Here is a 22,254-nt window from a genome sequence, read left to right on the forward strand (position 1 = left end):
CCGTGTGGGGAAGAGGATGGGGATGAGGGACACACATTGAAACACTGCAGTCCGTGTGGGTAGAGGATGGGAGTGAGCAGAGACACACATTGAAACACTGCAGCCCGTGTGGGGCAGAGGATGGGCGTGAGGGACACACATTAAAACACTGCAGTCCGTGTGGGGTAGGGGATGGGGGTGAGGGACACACATTGAAACACTGCAGTCCGTTTGGGTAGAGGATGGCGGTGAGGGACACACATTGAAACACTGCAGTCCGTATGGGGCAGAGGATGGGGGTGAGGGACACAGATTGAAACACTGCAGTCCATGTGGGGTAGGGGACAGGGGTGAGGGACACACATTGATACACTGCGGTCCGTGTGTGGTTGAGGATGGGGATGAGGGACACACTTTGAAACACTGCAGTCCGTGTGGGGCAGAGGATGGGGGTGAGGAGCGACACACATTGAAACACTGCAGTCCGTGTGGGGTAGAGGATGGGGGTGAGAGACACACATTGAAACACTGCAGTCCATGTGGGGTAGAGGATGGGGTTAAGGGACACACATTGAAACACTGTAGTCCGTGTGGGGTTGAGGACGGGGGTGAAGGACACACATTGAAACACTGCAGTCCGTGTGGGGTAGAGGATGGGGGTGAGGGACACACATTGAAACACTGCAGTCCGTGTGGGTAGAGGATGGCGGTGAGGGACACACATTGAAACACTGCATTCCGTGTGGGGTGGAGGATGGGGGTGAGGGACACAGACTGATACACTGCAGTCCGTGTGGGGTAGACGATGGGGGTGTGGGACACACATTCAAACACAGCAGTCCGTGTCGGGTAGTGGATGGGTGTGAGAGACACACATTGAAACACTGCAGTCCGTGTGGGGTAGAGGATGGGGGTGAGGGACACACATTGAAACACTGCAGTCCGTGTGGGGTAGAGGATGGGGGTGAGGAGAGACACACATTGAAACACAGCAGTCCGTGAGGGGTTGAGGATGGGGATGAGGGACACACATTGAAACACTGCAGTCCGTGTGGGGTTGAGGACGGGGGTGAAGGACACACATTGAAACACTGCAGTCCGTGTGGGGTAGAGGATGGGGCTGAGGGACACACATTGAAACACTGCAGTCCGTGTGGGGTAGAGGATGGGGGTGAGGGACACACATTGAAACACAGCAGTCCGTGTGGGGAAGAGGATGGGGATGAGGGACACACATTGAAACACAGCACTCCGTGTGGGGTTGAGGACGGGGGTGAGGGACACACATTGAAACACTGCAGTCCATGTGGGGTAGACGATGGGGGAGAGGGACAAACATTGAAACACTGCAGTCCGTGGGGGGTAGACGTTGGGGGTCAGGGACACCCATTGAAACACTGCAGTCCGTGTGGGGTAGAGGATGGGGGTGAGGAGAAACACACATTGAAACACTGCAGTACGTGTGGGATAGAGGATGGGGGTGAGGAGAGACACACATTGAAACACTGCAGTCCGTGTGGGATAGAGGATGGGGGTGAGGGACGCACATTGAAATACTGCAGTCCGTGTGGGATAGTGGACGGGAGTGAGGGACACACATTGGAACACTGCAGTCCGTGTGGGGTGGAGGATGGGGGTGAGGGACACAGACTGATACACTGCAGTCCGTGTGGGGTAGACGTTGGGGGTCAGGGACACCCATTGAATTACTGCAGTCCGTGTGGGGTAGAGGATGGGCGTGAGGGACACACATTGAAACACAGCAGTCCGTGTGGGGTAGAGGATCGGGGTGAGGAGAGACACACATTTAAACACTGCAGTCCATGTGGGGTAGACGCTGGGTGTGAGGGACACACATTGAAACACTGCAATCCGTGTGGGGTAGAGGACGTGGGTGAGGGACACACATTGAAACACTGCAGTCCGTGTGGGGTAGAGGACGTGGGTGAGGGACACTCATTGAAACACGGTAGTCAGTGTAGGGTAGAGAATGGGGGTGAGGGACACACATTGAAACACTGCAGTCCGTGTGGGGTAGTGGACGGGGCTGAGGGACACACATTGATACACTGCAGTCCCTGTGAGGTAGACAGTGGGGATGAGGAGAGACACACATTGAAACACTGCAGTCCGTGAGGGGTAGACGATGGGGGTGAGGGACACACATTGAAACACTGCAGTCCGTGTGGGGTAGAGGATGGGGGTGAGGGCCACACATTGAAACACTGCAGTCCGTGTGGGGTGGAGGATGGAGGTGAGAGACACACATTGAAACATTGCAGTCCGTGTGGGGTAGACGATGGGGGAGAGGGACACAAATTGAAACACAGCCGTCCGTGTGGGGTAGAGGATCGGGGTGAGCAGAGACACACATTGAAACACTGCAGTCCGTGTGGGGTAGAGGATGGGGGTCAGGGACACACATTCAAACACTGCTGTCCATGTGGGGTAGAGGATGGGGGAGAGGGACACACTTTGAAACACTGCAGTCCGTGTGGGGTGGAGGATGGGGGTGAGAGACACACATTGAAACATTGCAGTCCGTGTGGGGTAGAGAATACAGGTGAGGGCCACACATTGATACACTGCAGTCCGTGAGGAGTAGTCGATAGGGGTGAGGGACACACATTGAAACACTGCAGTCCGTGTGGGGTAGAGGATGGGGGTTAGAGACACGCTTTGAAACACTGCAGTCCGTGGGGGGTAGACGTTGGGTGTCAGGGACACCCATTGAAACACTGCAGTACGTGTGGGATAGAGGATGGGGGTGAGGAGAAACACACATTGAAACACTGCAGTCCGTGTGGGATAGAGGATGGGGGTGAGGGACGCACATTGAAATACTACAGTCCGTGTGGGATAGTGGACGGGAGTGAGGGACACACATTAAAACACTGCAGTCCGTGTGGGGTAGGGGACGGGGGTGAGGGACACAGATTGACACACTGCAGTCCGTGTGGGGTAGACGATGGGGGTGTGGGACACACATTCAAACACAGCAGTCCGTGTCGGGTAGTGGATGGGTGTGAGAGACACACATTGAAACACTGCAGTCCGTGTGGGGTAGGGGACGGGGGTGAGGGACACAGATTGATACACTGCAGTCCGTGTGGGGTAGAGGATGGGGGTGAGGGACACACATTGAAACACTGCAGTCCGTGTGGGGTAGAGGATGGGGGTGAGGGACACACATTGATACACTGCAGTCCATGTGGGGTAGACGATGGGGGAGAGGGACACACATTGAAACACTGCAGTCCGTGTGGGGCAGAGGATGGGCGTGAGGGACACACATTAAAACACTGCAGTCCGTGTGGGGTAGGGGACGGGGGTGAGGGACACAGATTGATACACTGCAGTCCGTGTGGGGTAGACGATGGGGGTGTGGGACACACATTAAAACACTGCAGTCCGTGTGGGGTAGGGGATGGGGGTGACGGACACACATTGAAACACTGCAGTCCGTGTGGGGTAGAGGATGGGGGTGAGGGACACACATTGAAACACTGCAGTCCGTGTGGGTAGAGGATGGCGGTGAGGGACACACATTGAAACACTGCAGTCCGTATGGGGCAGAGGATGGGGGTGAGGGACACAGATTGAAACACTGCAGTCCATGTGGGGTAGGGGACAGGGGTGAGGGACACACATTGATACACTGCGGTCCGTGTGTGGTTGAGGATGGGGATGAGGGACACACTTTGAAACACTGCAGTCCGTGTGGGGCAGAGGATGGGGGTGAGGAGCGACACACATTGAAACACTGCAGTCCGTGTGGGGTAGACGATGGGGTGAGAGACACACATTGAAACACTGCAGTCCGTGTGGGGTAGAGGATGGGGGTGAGGGACACACATTGAAACACTGCAGTCCATGTGGGGTAGAGGATGGGGGTGAGGAGAGACACACATTGAAACACAGCAGTCCGTGAGGGGTTGAGGATGGGGATGAGGGACACACATTGAAACACTGCAGTCCGTGTGGGGTTGAGGACGGGGGTGAAGGACACACATTGAAACACTGCAGTCCGTGTGTGGTAGAGGATGGGGGTTAGAGACACGCTTTGAAACACTGCAGTCCGTGGGGGGTAGACGTTGGGTGTCAGGGACACCCATTGAAACACTGCAGTACGTGTGGGATAGAGGATGGGGGTGAGGAGAAACACACATTGAAACACTGCAGTCCGTGTGGGATAGAGGATGGGGGTGAGGGACGCACATTGAAATACTACAGTCCGTGTGGGATAGTGGACGGGAGTGAGGGACACACATTAAAACACTGCAGTCCGTGTGGGGTAGGGGACGGGGGTGAGGGACACAGATTGATACACTGCAGTCCGTGTGGGGTAGACGATGGGGGTGTGGGACACACATTCAAACACAGCAGTCCGTGTCGGGTAGTGGATGTGTGTGAGAGACACACATAGAAACACTGCAGTCCGTGTCGGGTAGTGGATGGGTGTGAGAGACACACATTCAAACACAGCAGTCCGTGTGGGGTAGGGGATGGGTGTGAGAGACACACATTGAAACACTGCAGTCCGTGTGGGGTAGAGGATGGTGGTGAGGGACACACATTAAAACACTGCATTCCGTGTGGGGTAGGGGACGGGGGTGAGGGACACAGATTGATACACTGCAGTCCGTGTGGGGTAGACGATGGGGGTGTGGGACACACATTAAAACACTGCAGTCCGTGTGGGGTAGGGGATGGGGGTGAGGGACACACATTGAAACACTGCAGTCCGTGTGGGGTAGAGGATGGGGGTGAGGGACACACATTGAAACACTGCAGTCCGTGTGGGTAGAGGATGGCGGTGAGGGACACACATTGAAACACTGCAGTCCGTATGGGGCAGAGGATGGGGGTGAGGGACACAGATTGAAACACTGCAGTCCATGTGGGGTAGGGGACAGGGGTGAGGGACACACATTGATACACTGCAGTCCGTGTGGGGTAGACGATGGGGTGAGAGACACACATTGAAACACTGCAGTCCGTGTGTGGTTGAGGATGGGGATGAGGGACACACTTTGAAACACTGCAGTCCGTGTGGGGCAGAGGATGGGGGTGAGGAGCGACACACATTGAAACACTGCAGTCCGTGTGGGGTAGACGATGGGGTGAGAGACACACATTGAAACACTGCAGTCCGTGTGGGGTAGAGGATGGGGGTGAGAGACACACATTGAAACACTGCAGTCCGTGTGGGGTTGAGGACGGGGGTGAAGGACACACATTGAAACACTGCAGTCCGTGTGGGGTAGAGGATGGGGGTGAGGAGAGACACACATTGAAACACAGCAGTCCGTGAGGGGTTGAGGATGGGGATGAGGGACACACATTGAAACACTGCAGTCCGTGTGGGGTAGAGGATGGGGGTGAGGGACACACATTGAAACACTGCAGTCCGTGTGGGGTGGAGGATGGGGGTGAGGGACACAGATTGATACACTGCAGTCCATGTGGGGTAGACGATGGGGGTGTGGGACACACATTGAAACACTGCAGTCCGTGTGGGGTAGAGGATGGGGGTGTGGGACACACATTGAAACACTGCAGTCCGTGTGGGGCAGAGGACGGGGGTGAGAGACACACATTGAAACACTGCAGTCCGTGTGGGGCAGAGGACGGGGGTGAGAGACACACATTGAAACACTGCAGTCCGTGTGGGGTAGACGATGGGGGTGATGGCCACACATTGAAACACTGCAGTCCGTATGGGGTAGAGGATGGGGGTGAGAAACACACATTGAAACACTGCAGTCCGTGTGGGGTAGAGGATGGGGGTGAGAGACACACATTGAAACACTGCAGTCCGTGTGGGGTAGAGGATGGGGATGAAGGACACACATTGAAACACTGCAGTTCGTGTGGGGTAGAGGATGGGGGTGAGGGACACACATTGAAACACTGTAGTCCGTGTGGGGTTGAGGATGGGGGTGAGAGACACACATTGAAACACTGTAGTCCGTGTGGGGTAGAGGATGGGGGTCAGGGACACACATTGAAGCACTACAGTCCATGTGGGGTAGAGGATGGGGGTGAGGGACACACTCTGAAACACTGCAGTCCGTGTGGGGTAGAGGATGGGGGTGAGAGACACACATTCAAACACTGCAGTCCGTGTGGGGTAGAGGACAGCGGTGAAGGACACACATTGAAACACTGCAGTCCGTGTGGGGTAGAGGATGGGGGTGAGAGACACAAATTGAAACACAGCCGTCCGTGTGGGGTAGAGGATCGGGGTGAGCAGAGACACACATTGAAACACTGCAGTCCGTGTGGGGTAGAGGATGGGGGTCAGGGACACACATTGAAACACTGCAGTCCATGTGGGCTAGAGGATGGGGGTGAGAGACACACATTCAAACACTGCTGTCCATGTGGGGTAGAGGATGGGGGAGAGGGACACACTTTGAAACACTGCAGTCCGTGTGGGGTGGAGGATGGGGGTGAGAGACACACATTGAAACATTGCAGTCCGTGTGGGGTAGAGAATACAGGTGAGGGCCACACATTGATACACTGCATTCCGTGAGGAGTAGTCGATAGGGGTGAGGGACACACATTGAAACACTGCAGTCCATGTGGGGTAGATGATGGGGGAGAGGGACACACATTGAAACACTGCAGTCTGTGTGGGGTAGAGGATGGGGTTTAGAGACACGCTTTGAAACACTGCAGTCCGTGTGGGGTAGAGGATGGGGGTGAGGGACACAGACTGATACACTGCAGTCCGTGTGGGGTAGACGATGGGGGTGTGGGACACACATTCAAACACAGCAGTCCGTGTCGGGTAGTGGATGGGTGTGAGAGACACACATTGAAACACTACAGTCCGTGTGGGGTAGAGGATGGGGGTGAGGGACACACATTGAAACACAGCAGTCCGTGTCGGGTAGTGGACGGTGGTGAGGGACACACATTGAAACACTACAGTCCGTGTGGGGTAGAGGATGCGGGTGAGGGATGCACTTAGAAGCACTTCAGTCCATGTGGGGTAGAGGACGTGGGTGAGGGACACACATTGAAACACTGCAGTCCGTGAGGGGTAGAGGATGGGGGTGAGGGACACATTTTGAAACACTGCAGTCCGTGTGGGGTAGAGGATGGGCGTGAGGGACACACATTGAAACACTGCAGTCCGTGTGGGGTAGACGATGGGGGTGAGAGACACACATTGAAACACTGCAGTCCGTGTGGGGTAGAGGATGGGGGTGAGGGACACACATTGAAACACTGCAGTCCGTGTGGGGTAGAGGATCGGGGTGAGGAGAGACACACATTTAAACACTGCAGTCATGTGGGGTAGACGCTGGGTGTGAGGGACACACATTGAAACACTGCAGTCCGTGTGGGGTAGAGGACGTGGGTGAGGGACACTCATTGAAACACGGTAGTCAGTGTAGGGTAGAGAATGGGGGTGAGGGACACACATTGAAACACTGCAGTCCGTGAGGGGTAGAGGACGGGGCTGAGGGACACACATTGATACACTGCAGTCCCTGTGAGGTAGACAGTGGGGATGAGGAGAGACACAGATTGAAACACTGCAGTTCGTGTGGGGTAGAGGATGGGGGTGAGGGACACACATTGAAACACTGCAGTCCGTGAGGGGTAGAGGACGGGGCTGAGGGACACACATTGATACACTGCAGTCCCTGTGAGGTAGACAGTGGGGATGAGGAGAGACACAGATTGAAACACTGCAGTCCGTGAGGGGTAGACGATGGGGGTGAGGGACACACATTGAAACACTGCAGTCCGTGAGGGGTAGAGGACGGGGGTGAGGGACACACATTGAAACACTGCAGTCCGTGTGGGGTAGAGGATGGGGGTGAGGGACACACATTGAAACACTGCAGTCCGTGTGGGGTAGAGGATGGGGGTGAGGGACACACATTGATACACTGCAGTCCATGTGGGGTAGAGGATGGGGGTGAGGGCCACACATTGAAACACTGCAGTCCGTGTGGGGTGGAGGATGGGGGTGAGAGACACACATTGAAACATTGCAGTCCGTGTGGGGTAGAAGATGGGTGTGAGGGCCACACATTGAAAAACTGCAGTCCGTGTGGGGTAGAGGATGGGGGTGAGGGACACACATTGAAACACTGCAGTCCGTGTGGGTAGAGGATGGCGGTGAGGGACACACATTGAAAGACTGCAGTCCGTATGGGGCAGAGGATGGGGGTGAGGGACACAGATTGAAACACTGCAGTCCATGTGGGGTAGGGGACAGGGGTGAGGGACACACATTGATACACTGCGGTCCGTGTGTGGTTGAGGATGGGGATGAGGGACACACTTTGAAACACTGCAGTCCGTGTGGGGCAGAGGATGGGGGTGAGGAGCGACACACATTGAAACACTGCAGTCCATGTGGGGTAGAGGATGGGGGTGAGGGACACACATTGAAACACTGCAGTCCGTGTGGGGTAGAGGATGGGGTTAAGGGACACACATTGAAACACTGCAGTCCGTGTGGGGTAGAGGATGGGGGTGAGGGACACACATTGAAACACTGCAGTCCGTGTGGGGTAGAGGATGGGGGTGAGGGACACACATTGAAACACAGCAGTCCGTGAGGGGTTGAGGATGGGGATGAGGGACACACATTGAAACACTGCAGTCCGTGTGGGGTTGAGGACGGGGGTGAAGGACACACATTGAAACACTGCAGTCCGTGTGGGGTAGAGGATGGGGCTGAGGGACACACATTGAAACACAGCAGTCCGTGTGGGGAAGAGGATGGGGATGAGGGACACACATTGAAACACAGCACTCCGTGTGGGGTTGAGGACGGGGGTGAGGGACACACATTGAAACACTGCAGTCCGTGTGGGGTGGAGGATGGGGGTGAGGGACACAGATTGATACACTGCAGTCCATGTGGGGTAGACGATGGGGGTGTGGGACACACATTGAAACACTGCAGTCCGTGTGGGGTATAGGATGGGAGTGAGCAGAGACACACATTGAAACACTGCAGTCCAGGTGGGGTAGAGGATGGGGCTCAGGAGGACACACATCAACACTGCTGTCCGTGTGGGCTGGAGGATGGGGGTGAGAGACACACATTGAAACACTGCTGTCCATGTGGGGTAGAGGATGGGGTGAGGGACACACATTGAAACACAGCAGTCCGTGTGGGGTAGACGATGGGGATAAGGGCCACACTTTGAAACACTGCAGTCCGTGTGGGGTAGAGGATGGGGGTGAGAGACACACATTGAAACACTGCAGTCCGTGTGGGGTAGAGGATGGGGGTGAGAAACACACATTGAAACACTGCAGTCCGTGTGGGGTAGAGGATGGGGGTGAGAAACACACATTGAAACACTGCAGTCCGTGTGGGGTAGAGGATGGGGGTGACGGACACACACTGAAACACTGCAGTCCGTGTGGGGTAGAGGATGGGGGTGAGAAACACACATTGAAACACTGCAGTCCGTGTGGGGCAGAGGATGGGCGTGAGGGACACAGATTAAAACACTGCAGTGCGTGTGGGGTAGGGGACGGGGGTGAGGGACACACATTGAAACACTGCAGTCCGTGTAGGGTAGAGGATGGTGTGAGAGACACACATTGAAACACAGCAGTCCGTGTGGGGTAGAGGATGGGGGTGAGGGACACACATTGACACTCTGCAGTCCGTGTGGGGTAGAGGATGGGGGTGAGGGACACACATTAAAACACTGCAGTCCATGTGGGGTAGAGGATGGGGGTGAGGGACACACATTGAAACACTACAGTCCATGTGGGGTAGAGGATGGGGGTGAGAGACACACATTGAAACACTGCAGTACGTGTGGGGTAGAGGATGGGGGTGAGGGACACACATTGAAACACTGCAGTACGTGTGGGGTAGAGGATGGGGGTGAGAGACACACATTGAAACACTGTAGTACGTGTGGGGTAGAGGATGGGGGTGAGGGACACACATTGAAACACTGCAGTCCGTGTGGGGTAGAGGATGGGGGTGAGGGACACACATTGAAACACTGCAGTACGTGTGGGGTAGAGGATGGGGGTGAGGGACACCTATTGAAACACTGCAGTCCGTGTGGGGTAGACGATGGGGGTGAGGGACACACATTGAAACACAGCAGTCCGTGTGGGGTAGAGGATGGGCGTGAGGGACACACATTGACACACTGCAGTCCGTGTGGGGTGGAGGATGCGGTGAGGAGAGACAGACATTGAAACACTGCACTCTGTGTGTGGTAGAGGTTGGGGGTTAGAGACACACATTGAAACACTGCAGTCCGTGTGGGGTAGAGGATGGGGGTGAGGGACACACATTGAAACACTGCAGTCCGTGTGGGGTAAAGGATGGGGGTCAGGGTCACACATTGAAACACTGCAGTCCGTGTGAGGTAGAGGATGGGGGTGAGAAACACAGATTGAAACAGTGCAGTGCGTGTGGGCTAGAGGACGGGGGTGAGAGACACACATTGAAACACTGTAGTCCGTGTGGGGTAGAGGATGGGGGTGAGGGACACACATTGAAACACTGCAGTACTTGTGGGGTAGAGGATGGGGGTGAGGCAAACACATTAAAACACTGCAGTCCATGTGGGGTAGGGGACGGGGGTGAGGGACACACATTGAAACACTGCAGTCCGTGTGGGGTAGAGGATGGGGGTGAGGAGAGACACTCATTGAAGCACTCCAGTCCCTGTGGGGTAGACGATGGGGGTGAGGGACACACATTGAAACACTGCAGTCCGTGTGGGGTAGAGGATGGGGGTGAGGGACACACATTAAAACACTGCAGTCCATGTGGGGTAGAGGATGGGGGAGAGGGACACACTTTGAAACACTGCAGTCCGTGTGGGGCAGAGGACGGGGGTGAGGGACACACATTGAAACATTGCAGTCCGTGTGGGGTAGAAGATGGGTGTGAGGGCCACACATTGAAAAACTGCAGTCCGTGTGAGGCAGAGGATGGGGTGAGAAACACACATTGAAACACAGCAGTCCATGTGTGGTAGAGGATGGGGGTGAGGGACACACATTGAAACACTGCAGTCCGTGTGGGGTAGAGGACGTGGGTGAGGGACACACATTAAAACACAGCAGTCCGTGTAGGGTTGAGGATGGGGGTGAGAGACACACATTGAAACACTGCTGTCCGTGTGGGGTACAGGACAGCGGTGAAGGTCACACATTGAAACACTGCAGTCCGTGTGGGGTAGAGGATGGGGTGAGGGACACACATTGAAACACTGCAGTCCGTGTGGGGTAGAGGACGTGGGTGAGGGACACACATTGAAACACGGTAGTCAGTGTAGGGTAGAGAATGGGGGTGAGGGACACACATTGAAACACTGCAGTCCGTGTGGGGTAGAGGACGGGGCTGAGGGACACACATTGATACACTGCAGTCCCTGTGAGGTAGACAGTGGGGATGAGGAGAGACACAGATTGAAACACTGCAGTCCATGTGGGGTAGACGATGGGGGTGAGGGACACAGATTGAAACACTGCAGTCCATGTGGGGTAGACGATGGGGGTGAGGGACACACATTGAAACACTGCAGTCCGTGTGGGGTAGGGGATGGGGTTGAGGGACACACATTGAAACACTGCAGTGCATGTGGGGTAGACGATGGGGGTGAGGGACACACATTGAAACACTGCAGTTCGTGAGGGGTAGAGGATGGGGGTGAGGGACAGACATTGAAACACTGCAGTCCGTGTGGGGTAGAGGATGGGGGTGAGAGACACGCATTGAAACAGTGCAGTCCGTGTGGGGTAGAGGATGGGGGTGAGGAGAGACACACATTGAAACACTGCAGTCAATGTGGGGTAGAGGATGGGGGTGAGGAGAGACACACATTGAAACACTGCAGTCCGTGAGGGGTAGACGATGGGGGTGAGGGACACACATTGAAACACTGCAGTCCGTGAGGGGTAGACGATGGGGGTGAGGGACACACATTGAAACACTGCAGTCCGTGTGGGGTAGAGGATGGGGGTGAGGGACAGACATTGAAACACTGCAGTCCGTGTGGGGTAGAGGATGGGGGTGAGGGCCACACATTGAAACACTGCAGTCCGTGAGGGGTAGACGATGGGGGTGAGGGACACACATTGAAATACTGCAGTCCGTGTGGGGTAGAGGATGGGGGTGTGGGCCACACATTGAAACACTGCAGTCCGTGAGGTGTAGAGGATGGGGGTGAGAGACACGCATTGAAACAGTGCAGTCCGTGTGGGGTAGAGGATGGGGGTGAGGAGAGACACACTTTAAAACAGTACAGTCCATGTGGGGTACAGGATGGTGGTGAGGGACACACATTTAAACACTGCAGTCCGTGTGGGGTAAAGGATGGGGGTCAGGGACACACATTGAAACACTGCAGTCCGTGTGGGGCAGAGGATGGGGGTGAGGAGAGACACACATTGAAACACCGCAGTCCGTGTGGGGTAGAGGATGGGGGTGAGGAGAGACACACATTGAAACACCGCAGTCCGTGTGGGGTAGACGATGAGGGTGAGAAACACACATTCAAACACAGCAGTCCGTGTCGGGTAGTGGATGGGTGAGGAGAGACACACATTGAAACACTGCAGTCCGTGTGGGGTAGAGGATGGGGGTGAGGGACACACATTGAAACACTGCAGTCCATTGGGATAGAGGATGGGTGTGAGGGCCACACATTGAAAAACTGCAGTCCGTGTGGGGTAGAGGATGGGGGTGAGGGACACAGATTGATACACTGCAGTCCGTGTGGGGTAGACGATGGGGGTGTGGGACACACATTCAAACACAGCAGTCCGTGTCGGGTAGTGGATGGGTGTGAGAGACACACATTGAAACACTGCAGTCCGTGTGGGGTAGAGGATGGGGGTGAGGGACACACATTGAAACACAGCAGTCCGTGTGGGGTAGAGGATGGGGGTGAGGGACACACATTGAAACACTGCAGTCCATGTTGGGTAGACGATGGGGGAGAGGGACACGCATTAAAACACTGCAGTCCGTGTGGGGTAGGGGACGGGGGTGAGGGACACAGATTGATACACTGCAGTCCGTGTGGGGTAGACGATGGGGGTGTGGGACACACATTGAAACACAGCAGTCCATGTGGGGTAGGGGATGGGGGTGAGGGACACACATTCAAACACTGCAGTCCGTGTGGGGCAGAGGATGGGGGTGAGAGACACACATTCAAACACTGCAGTCCGTGTGGGGTAGAGGACAGCGGTGAAGGACACACATTGAAACACTGCAGTCCGTGTGGGGTAGAGGATGGGGGTGAGAGACACAAATTGAAACACTGCAGTCCGTGTGGGGTAGAGGATCGGGGTGAGGAGAGACACACATTGAAACACTGCAGTCCGTGTGGGGTAGAGGATGGAGGTGAGAGACACACATTCAAACACTGCTGTCCATGTGGGGTAGAGGATGGGTGTGAGAGACACACATTGAAACACTGCAGTCCGTGTGGGGTAGAGGATGGGGGTGAGGGACACACATTGAAACACTGCAGTCCGTGTGGGGTAGAGGATGGGGGTGAGGGACACACATTGAAACACTGCAGTCCGTGTGGGGTAGAGGATGGGGGTGAGGGACACACATTGAAACACTGCAGTCGGTGTGGGGTGGAGGATGGGGGTGAGAGACACACATTCAAACACTGCTGTCCATGTGGGGTAGAGGATGGGGGAGAGGGACACACTTTGAAACACTGCAGTCGGTGTGGGGTGGAGGATGGGGGTGAGAGACACACATTGAAACATTGCAGTCCGTGTGGGGTAGAGAATACAGGTGAGGGCCACACATTGATACACTGCATTCCGTGAGGAGTAGTCGATAGGGGTGAGGGACACACATTGAAACACTGCAGTCCATGTGGGGTAGATGATGGGGGAGAGGGACACACATTGAAACACTGCAGTCTGTGTGGGGTAGAGGATGGGGGTGAGGGACACGCTTTGAAACACTGCAGTCCGTGTGGGGTAGAGGATGGGGGTGAGGGACACACATTGGAACACTGCAGTCCGTGTGGGGTAGAGGATGGGGGTGAGGGACACAGACTGATACACTGCAGTCCGTGTGGGGTAGACGATGGGGGTGTGGGACACACATTCAAACACAGCAGTCCGTGTCGGGTAGTGGATGGGTGTGAGAGACACACATTGAAACACTGCAGTCCGTGTGGGGTAGAGGATGGGGGTGAGGGACACACATTGAAACACTGCAGTCCGTGTGGGGTAGAGAATGGGGGTGAGGGACACACATTGAAACACTACAGTCCGTGTGGGGTAGAGGATGGTGGTGAGAAACACACATTGAAACACTGCAGTCCGTGTGGGGTAGAGGATGCGGGTGAGGGATGCACTTTGAAGCACTTCAGTCCATGTGGGGTAGAGGACGTGGGTGAGGGACACACATTGAAACACTGCAGTCCGTGAGGGGTAGAGGATGGGGGTGAGGGACACACTTTGAAACACTGCAGTCCGTGTGGGGTAGACGTTGGGGGTCAGGGACACCCATTGAATTACTGCAGTCCGTGTGGGGTAGAGGATGGGCGTGAGGGACACACATTGAAACACTGCAGTCCGTGTGGGGTAGAGGATCGGGGTGAGGAGAGACACACATTTAAACACTGCAGTCCGTGTGGGGTAGACGCTGGGTGTGAGGGACACACATTGAAACACTGCAGTCCGTGTGGGGTAGAGGACGTGGGTGAGGGACACACATTTGAACACTGCAGTCCGTGTGGGGTAGAGGATGGGCGTGAGGTGAGACACACATTGAAACACTGCAGTCCGTGAGGGGTAGACGATGGGGGTGACGGACACACATTGAAACACTGCAGTCCGTGTGGGGTAGACAATGGGGGTGACGGACACACATTGAAACACTGCAGTCCGTGTGGGGTAGAGGATCGGGGTGAGAGACACACATTGAAACACTGCAGTCCGTGTGGGGTAGACGTTGGGGGTCAGGGACACGCATTGAAACACTGCAGTCCGTGTGGGGTAGAGGATGGGGGTGAGGAGAGACACGCATTGAAACACTGCAGTCCGTGTGGGGTAGAGGATGGGGGTGAGGAGAGACACACATTGAAACACTGCAGTCCGTGTGGGGTGGAGGATGGGGGTGAGAGACACACATTGAAACATTGCAGTCCGTGTGGGGTAGAAGATGGGTGTGAGGGCCACACATTGAAAAACTGCAGTCCGTGTGGGGTAGAGGTTGGGGGTGAGGGACACACATTGAAACACTGCAGTCCGTGTGGGGTAGAGAATACGGGAGAGGGCCACACATTGAAACACTGCAGTCCATGTGGGGTAGACGATGGGGGAGAGGGACACAAATTGAAACACAGCCGTCCGTGTGGGGTAGAGTATCGGGGTGAGCGGAGACACACATTGAAACACTGCAGTCCGTGTGGGGTAGACGATGGGGGAGAGGGACACAAATTGAAACACAGCCGTCCGTGTGGGGTAGAGTATCGGGGTGAGCGGAGACACACATTGAAACACTGCAGTCCGTGTGGGGTAGAGGATGGGGGTGAGGGACACACATTGAAACACTGCAGTCCATGTGGGGTAGAGGATGGGGGAGAGGGACACACTTTGAAACACTGCAGTCCGTGTGGGGTGGAGGATGGGGGTGAGAGACACACATTGAAACATTGCAGTCCGTGTGAGGTAGAGAATACAGGTGAGGGCCACACATTGATAAACTGCAGTCCGTGAGGAGTAGTCGATAGGGGTGAGAGACACACATTGAAACACTGCAGTCCGTGTGGGGTAGAGGATGGGGGTGAGAGACACACATTGAAACACTGCAGTCCGTGTGTGGTAGAGGATGGGGGTTAGAGACACGCTTTGAAACACTGCAGTCCGTGGGGGGTAGACGTTGGGGGTCAGGGACACCCATTGAAACACTGCAGTCCGTGTGGGATAGAGGATGGGGGTGAGGGACGCACATTGAAACACTGCATTCCGTGTGGGGTGGAGGATGGGGGTGAGGGACACAGACTGATACACTGCAGTCCGTCTGGGGTAGACGATGGGGGTGTGGGACACACATTCAAACACAGCAGTCCGTGTCGGGTAGTGGATGGGGGTGAGAGACACACATTGAAACACTGCATTCCGTGTGTGGTAGAGGATGGGGGTTAGAGACACGCTTTGAAACACTGCAGTCCGTGGGGGGTGGACGTTGGGGGTCAGGGACACCCATTGAAACACTGCAGTACGTGTGGGATAGAGGATGGGGGTGAGGAGAAACACACATTGGAACACTGCAGTCCGTGTGGGGTGGAGGATGGGGGTGAGGGACACGGACTGATACACTGCAGTCCGTGTGGGGTAGACGATGGGGGTGTGGGACACACATTCAAACACAGCAGTCCGTGTCGGGTAGTGGATGGGTGTGAGAGACACACATTGAAACACTGCAGTCCGTGTGGGGTAGAGGATGGGGGTGAGGGACGCACATTGAAACACTGCAGTCCGTGTGGGGTAGAGGATGGGGGTGAGGGACACACATTGAAACACTGCAGTCCATGTGGGGTAGACGATGGGGGAGAGGGACACAAATTGAAACACAGCAGTCCGTGTGGGGTAGAGGATGGGGGTGAGGGACGCACATTGAAACACTGCAGTCCGTGTGAGGTAGAGAATGGGGATAAGGGCCACACTTTGAAACACTGCAGTCCGTGTGCGGTAGAGGATGGGGGTGAGAAACACACATTGAAACACTGCAGTCCGTGTGGGGCAGAGGATGGGCGTGAGGGACACACATTAAAACACTGCAGTCCGTGTGGGGTAGGGGACGGGGGTGAGGGACACAGATTGATACACTGCAGTCCGTGTGGGGTAGACGATGGGGGTGTGGGACACACATTGAAACACTGCAGTCCGTGTGGGGTAGAGGATGGGAGTGAGCAGAGACACACATCGAAACACTGCAGCCCGTGTGGGGCAGAGGATGGGCGTGAGGGACACACATTAAAACACTGCAGTCCGTGTGGGGTAGGGGATGGGGGTGAGGGACACACATTGAAACACTGCAGTCCGTGTGGGTAGAGGATGGCGGTGAGGGACACACATTGAAACACTGCAGTCCGTATGGGGCAGAGGATGGGGGTGAGGGACACAGATTGAAACACTGCAGTCCATGTGGGGTGGGGGACAGGGGTGAGGGACACACATTGATACACTTCGTTCCGTGTGTGGTTGAGGATGGGGATGAGGGACACACTTTGAAACACTGCAGTCCGTGTGGGGCAGAGGATGGGGGTGAGGAGCGACACACATTGAAACACTGCAGTCCGTGTGGGGTAGAGGATGGGGGTGAGAGACACACATTGAAACACAGCAGTCCGTGTGGGGTAGTGGATGGGGGTGAGAGACACACATTGAAACACTGCAGTCCGTGTGGGGTAGAGGATGGAGGTGAGGAGAGACACACATTGAAACACTGCAGTCCGTGTGGGGTAGAGGATGGGGGTGAGGAGAGACACACATTGAAACACAGCAGTCCGTGAGGGGTTGAGGATGGGGATGAGGGACACACATTGAAACACTGCAGTCCGTGTGGGGTTGAGGACGGGGGTGAAGGACACACATTGAAACACTGCAGTCCGTGTGGGGTAGACGATGGGGGTGAGGGACACACATTGAAACACAGCAGTCCGTGTGGGGAAGAGGATGGGGATGAGCGACACACATTGAAACACTGCACTCCGTGTGGGGTTGAGGACGGGGGTGAGAGACACACATTGAAACACAGCAGTCCGTGTGGGGTAGTGGATGGGGGTGAGAGACACACATTGAAACACTGCAGTCCGTGTGGGGTAGAGGATGGAGGTGAGGAGAGACACACATTGAAACACTGCAGTCCGTGTGGGGTAGAGGATGGGGGTGAGGAGAGACACACATTGAAACACAGCAGTCCGTGAGGGGTTGAGGATGGGGATGAGGGACACACATTGAAACACTGCAGTCCGTGTGGGGTTGAGGACGGGGGTGAAGGACACACATTGAAACACTGCAGTCCGTGTGGGGTAGACGATGGGGGTGAGGGACACACATTGAAACACTGCAGTCCGTGTGGGGTAGAGGATGGGGGTGAGGGACACACATTGAAACACAGCAGTCCGTGTGGGGAAGAGGATGGGGATGAGGGACACACATTGAAACACAGCACTCCGTGTGGGGTTGAGGACGGGGGTGAGGGACACACATTGAAACACTGCAGTCCGTGTGGGGTGGAGGATGGGGGTGAGGGACACAGATTGATACACTGCAGTCCATGTGGGGTAGACGATGGGGGTGTGGGACACACATTGAAACACTGCAGTCCGTGTGGGGTATAGGATGGGAGTGAGCAGAGACACACATTGAAACACTGCAGTCCGTGTGGGGTAGAGGATGGGGGAGAGGGACACACTTTGAAACACTGCAGTCAGTGTGGGGTAGACGATGGGGGTGATGGCCACACATTGAAACACTGCAGTCCGTATGGGGTAGAGGACGGGGGTGAGGGACACACATTGAAACACTGCAGTCCGTGTGGGGTGGAGGATGGGGGTGAGAGACACACATTGAAACATTGCAGTCCGTGTGGGGTAGACGATGGGGGTGACGGACACACATTGAAACACTGCAGTCCGTGTGGGGCAGAGGATGGGCGTGAGGGACACACATTGAAACACTGCAGTCCATGTGGGCTAGAGGATGGGGGTGAGAGACACACATTCAAACACTGCTGTCCATGTGGGGTAGAGGATGGGGGAGAGGGACACACATTGAAACACTGCAGTCTGTGTGGGGTAGAGGATGGGGTTTAGAGACACGCTTTGAAACACTGCAGTCCGTGTGGGGTAGAGGATGGGGGTGAGGGACACAGATTGATACACAGCAGTCCGTGTGGGGTAGACGATGGGGGTGAGAGACACACATTCAAACACAGCAGTCCGTGTCGGGTAGTGGATGGGTGTGAGAGACACACATTGAAACACTACAGTCCGTGTGGGGTAGAGGATGGTGGTGAGAAACACACATTGAAACACAGCAGTCCGTGTGGGGTAGACGATGGGGGTGAGGGACACACATTGAAACACTACAGTCCGTGTGGGGTAGAGGATGGTGGTGAGAAACACACATTGAAACACAGCAGTCCGTGTGGGGTAGACGATGGGGGTGAGGGACACACATTGAAACACTGCAGTCCGTGTGGGGTAGAGGATGGGGGTGAGAGACACACATTGAAACACTGCAGTCCGTGTGGGGTAGAGGATGGGGGTGAGAGACACACATTGAAACACTGCAGTACGTGTGGGGTAGAGGATGGGAGCGAGGGACACACATTGAAACACTGCAGTCCGTGTGGGGTAGAGGATGGGGGTGAGGGACACACATTAAAACACTGCAGTCCGTGTGGGGTAGAGGATGGGGGTGAGAGACACGCATTGAAACACTGCAGTCCATGTGGGGTAGACGTTGGGGGTCAGGGACACACATTGAAACACTGCAGTCCGTGTGGGGTAGAGGATGGGGGTGAGGAGAGACACACATTGAAACACCGCAGTCCGTGTGGGGTAGCGGACGGGGGTGAAGGACACACATTAAAACACTGCAGTCCATGTGGGGTAGAGGATGGGGGTGAGAGACACGCATTGAAACACTGCAGTCCGTGTGGGGTAGACGTTGGGGGTCAGGGACACACATTAAAACACTGCAGTCCGTGTTGGGTAGAGGATGGGTGTGAGGAGAGACACACATTGAAACACTGCAGTCCGTGTGGGGTAGAGGCTGGGGGTGAGGGACACACATTGAAACACTGCAGTCCGTGTGGGGCAGAGGACGGGGGTGAGAGACACACATTGAAACACTGCAGTCCGTGTGGGGTAGAGGACGGGGCTGAGGGCCACACATTCAAACACTGCAGTCTGTGTAGGGTAGAGGACGGGGGTGAGGGACACACATTGAAACACGGTAGTCCGTGTGGGGTAGAGAATGGGGTTGAAGGACCCACATTGAAACACTGAAGTCCGTGTGTGGTAGAGGATGGGGGTGAGGGACACACATTCAAACACTGCAGTCCGTGTGGGGTAAAGGATGAGGCTGAGGGCCACACATTGAAACACTGCATTCTGTGTGGGCTAGAGGATGGGGTTGAGGGACACGCATTGAAACACTGCAGTCCGTGTGGGGTAGCGGATGGGGGTGAGGGACACACATTGAAACACTGCAGTCCGTGTGGGGTAGACGATGGGGGTGAGGGACACACATTCAAACACTGCAGTACGTGTGGGGTAGAGGATGGGGGAGAGGGACACACATTGAAACACTGCAGTCCGTGTGGGGTAGAGGATGGGGGTGAGAGACACGCATTGAAACACTGCGGTCCGTGTGGGTAGACGTTGGGGGTCAGGGACACACATTAAAACACTGCAGTCCTTGTGGGATAGAGGATGGGGGTGAGGAGAGACACACATTGAAACACTGCATCCGTGTGGGGTAGAGGATGGGGGTGAGGAGAGACCCACATTGAAACACTGCACTGTGGTGGGGAGTTATGAGGGATAGGTAATGTGGCGGATGTGGAGTGCATGGTCTGACCCCAACCAGGGAAGTGGGAAGTGTCCCATCACACTCCCGACCTGTAGGCTGGGAAACACGTAATACCGGTGAGGAGCATAATGGGTGGGGGTGGAGTTGAGGTAGGAACGTGGAGAGGTGTCAGTGCAGATAGGCGGGTGAGGGTCGACATTGTCTCAGTTGCTCTGTTCCAGTGTTGGGTTAACTTCCTGGATCTTTAACGAGACTAATTTTCAAAATCCATACTTCCAGTGCCTCCAAAGCCAGTGGTCGAGGTGCTGGGGGAGCAGGCCAGAGAGAAAAGCGAGGTGGAACTTCAATGCACGGTCCCACGGAGCAAACCTCGCGCCCGGATCCGCTGGTTCCGAGAAAAGAGACAACTTCAAGGTGAGGAAAGTCAGAACCTCAGAGAGACACCAGGACGTTGCACACTGTCCCATCTACACACCGTCCCAACAACACACCGTCCCATCTACACACCGTCCCATCTACACACCGTCCCATCACACACCGTCCCATCTACACACCGTCCCATCACACACCGTCCCATCACACACCGTCCCATCTACACACCGTCCCATCACACACCATCCCATCTACACTCCGTCCCTCACATACACCCAGGGTCAGACACAGAGTGAATCTCCCTCCACACCATCCCATCACACATTCCCAGGGTCAGACACAGAGTGAATCTCCCTCCACACCATCCCATCACACATTCCCAGGGTCAGACACAGGGTGAATCTCCCTCCACACCATCCCATCACACATTCCCAGGGTCAGACACAGAGTGAAGCTCCCTCCACACCATCCCACCACACACTCCCAGGGTCAGACACAGAGTGAATCTCCCTCTACTCTCTGGGGTCAGACAAGGTGAAACTCCCTCCCTACCCACCCAATACACACTCCCACACTAGAGCAAAGATCGAGATCCCAGAACTGTTGGGGTGCAGGACGCCTCGGGCCAGCTGATGGACGCAGAGGTGGAGGGCATTTCCGGCAACATCCTCCATTCAATCCGTTGACACCGCTCCTAATGTGCCGCTCAACTTCCTCCCAACAACAGAAAATAATTCCGTCCTTCAGAGCGAATCCATGTTCGAAACTTCACTGGTAGTCAAGGATGGATGAGGTGTTGTACATGTACAAATGCAGGTTCAGGAAGCTGAGCCAGGGCTGGTGCGGAGGGAGAGTTGAGGGAGGTGATGAGGAAGGAGCGCTGAGGGAGCACTGGGGTGCAGGGAGTGCTGAGGGAGGGTCAGTGAGGAGGGAGTGCTGAGGGAGCAGTGGTGAGCAGGGAGTGCAGGCGGGGTGGTGAGGAGGGAGAGTTGAGGGAGGGGATGAGGAGGGAGCGCTGAGAGAGCACTGGGGTGCAGGGAGTGCTGAGGGAGGGTCAATGAGGGGGGAGTGCTGAGAAGGGGATGAGGAAGGAGGGCTGAGCGAGGACGGTGAGGAGGAAGTGCTGAGAGAGGGGATGAGGAGGGAGCGCTGAGGGAGGGTCAGTGAGGAGGGAGTGATGTGGGAGGGGTGGTGAGGAGGGAGTGTAGAGGGAGAGGTGGTGAGGAGGGAGTGCTGAGGGAGGGTGGTGAGGAGGGAGTGTAGAGGCAGGGGTGGTGAGGAGGGAGTGTAGATGGAGGGGTGGTGAGGAGGGAGTGCTGAGGAAGGGGTAGTGAGCAGGGAGTTATGTGG

General features: G+C 55.7%; 1 protein-coding gene across 4 annotated transcripts in view; it reads left to right on the plus strand.

Moving 5' to 3' along the window:
* The window catches only part of cadm4 (cell adhesion molecule 4), a 289,714-nt gene that overhangs the window by 111,323 nt on the left and 156,137 nt on the right, over nt 1-22,254 (plus strand). For all 4 annotated transcript variants that reach the window (XM_072265997.1, XM_072266000.1, XM_072265996.1 and 1 more), the window contains exon 4: nt 20,812-20,946. In XM_072265997.1, the coding sequence (XP_072122098.1) occupies nt 20,812-20,946 (135 nt within the window). The remainder of the gene's footprint in view (nt 1-20,811; nt 20,947-22,254) is intronic.

This window comes from Mobula birostris, chromosome 8 (genome assembly GCF_030028105.1).
Source record: "Mobula birostris isolate sMobBir1 chromosome 8, sMobBir1.hap1, whole genome shotgun sequence".
Taxonomy (NCBI): Eukaryota; Metazoa; Chordata; class Chondrichthyes; order Myliobatiformes; family Myliobatidae; genus Mobula; species Mobula birostris.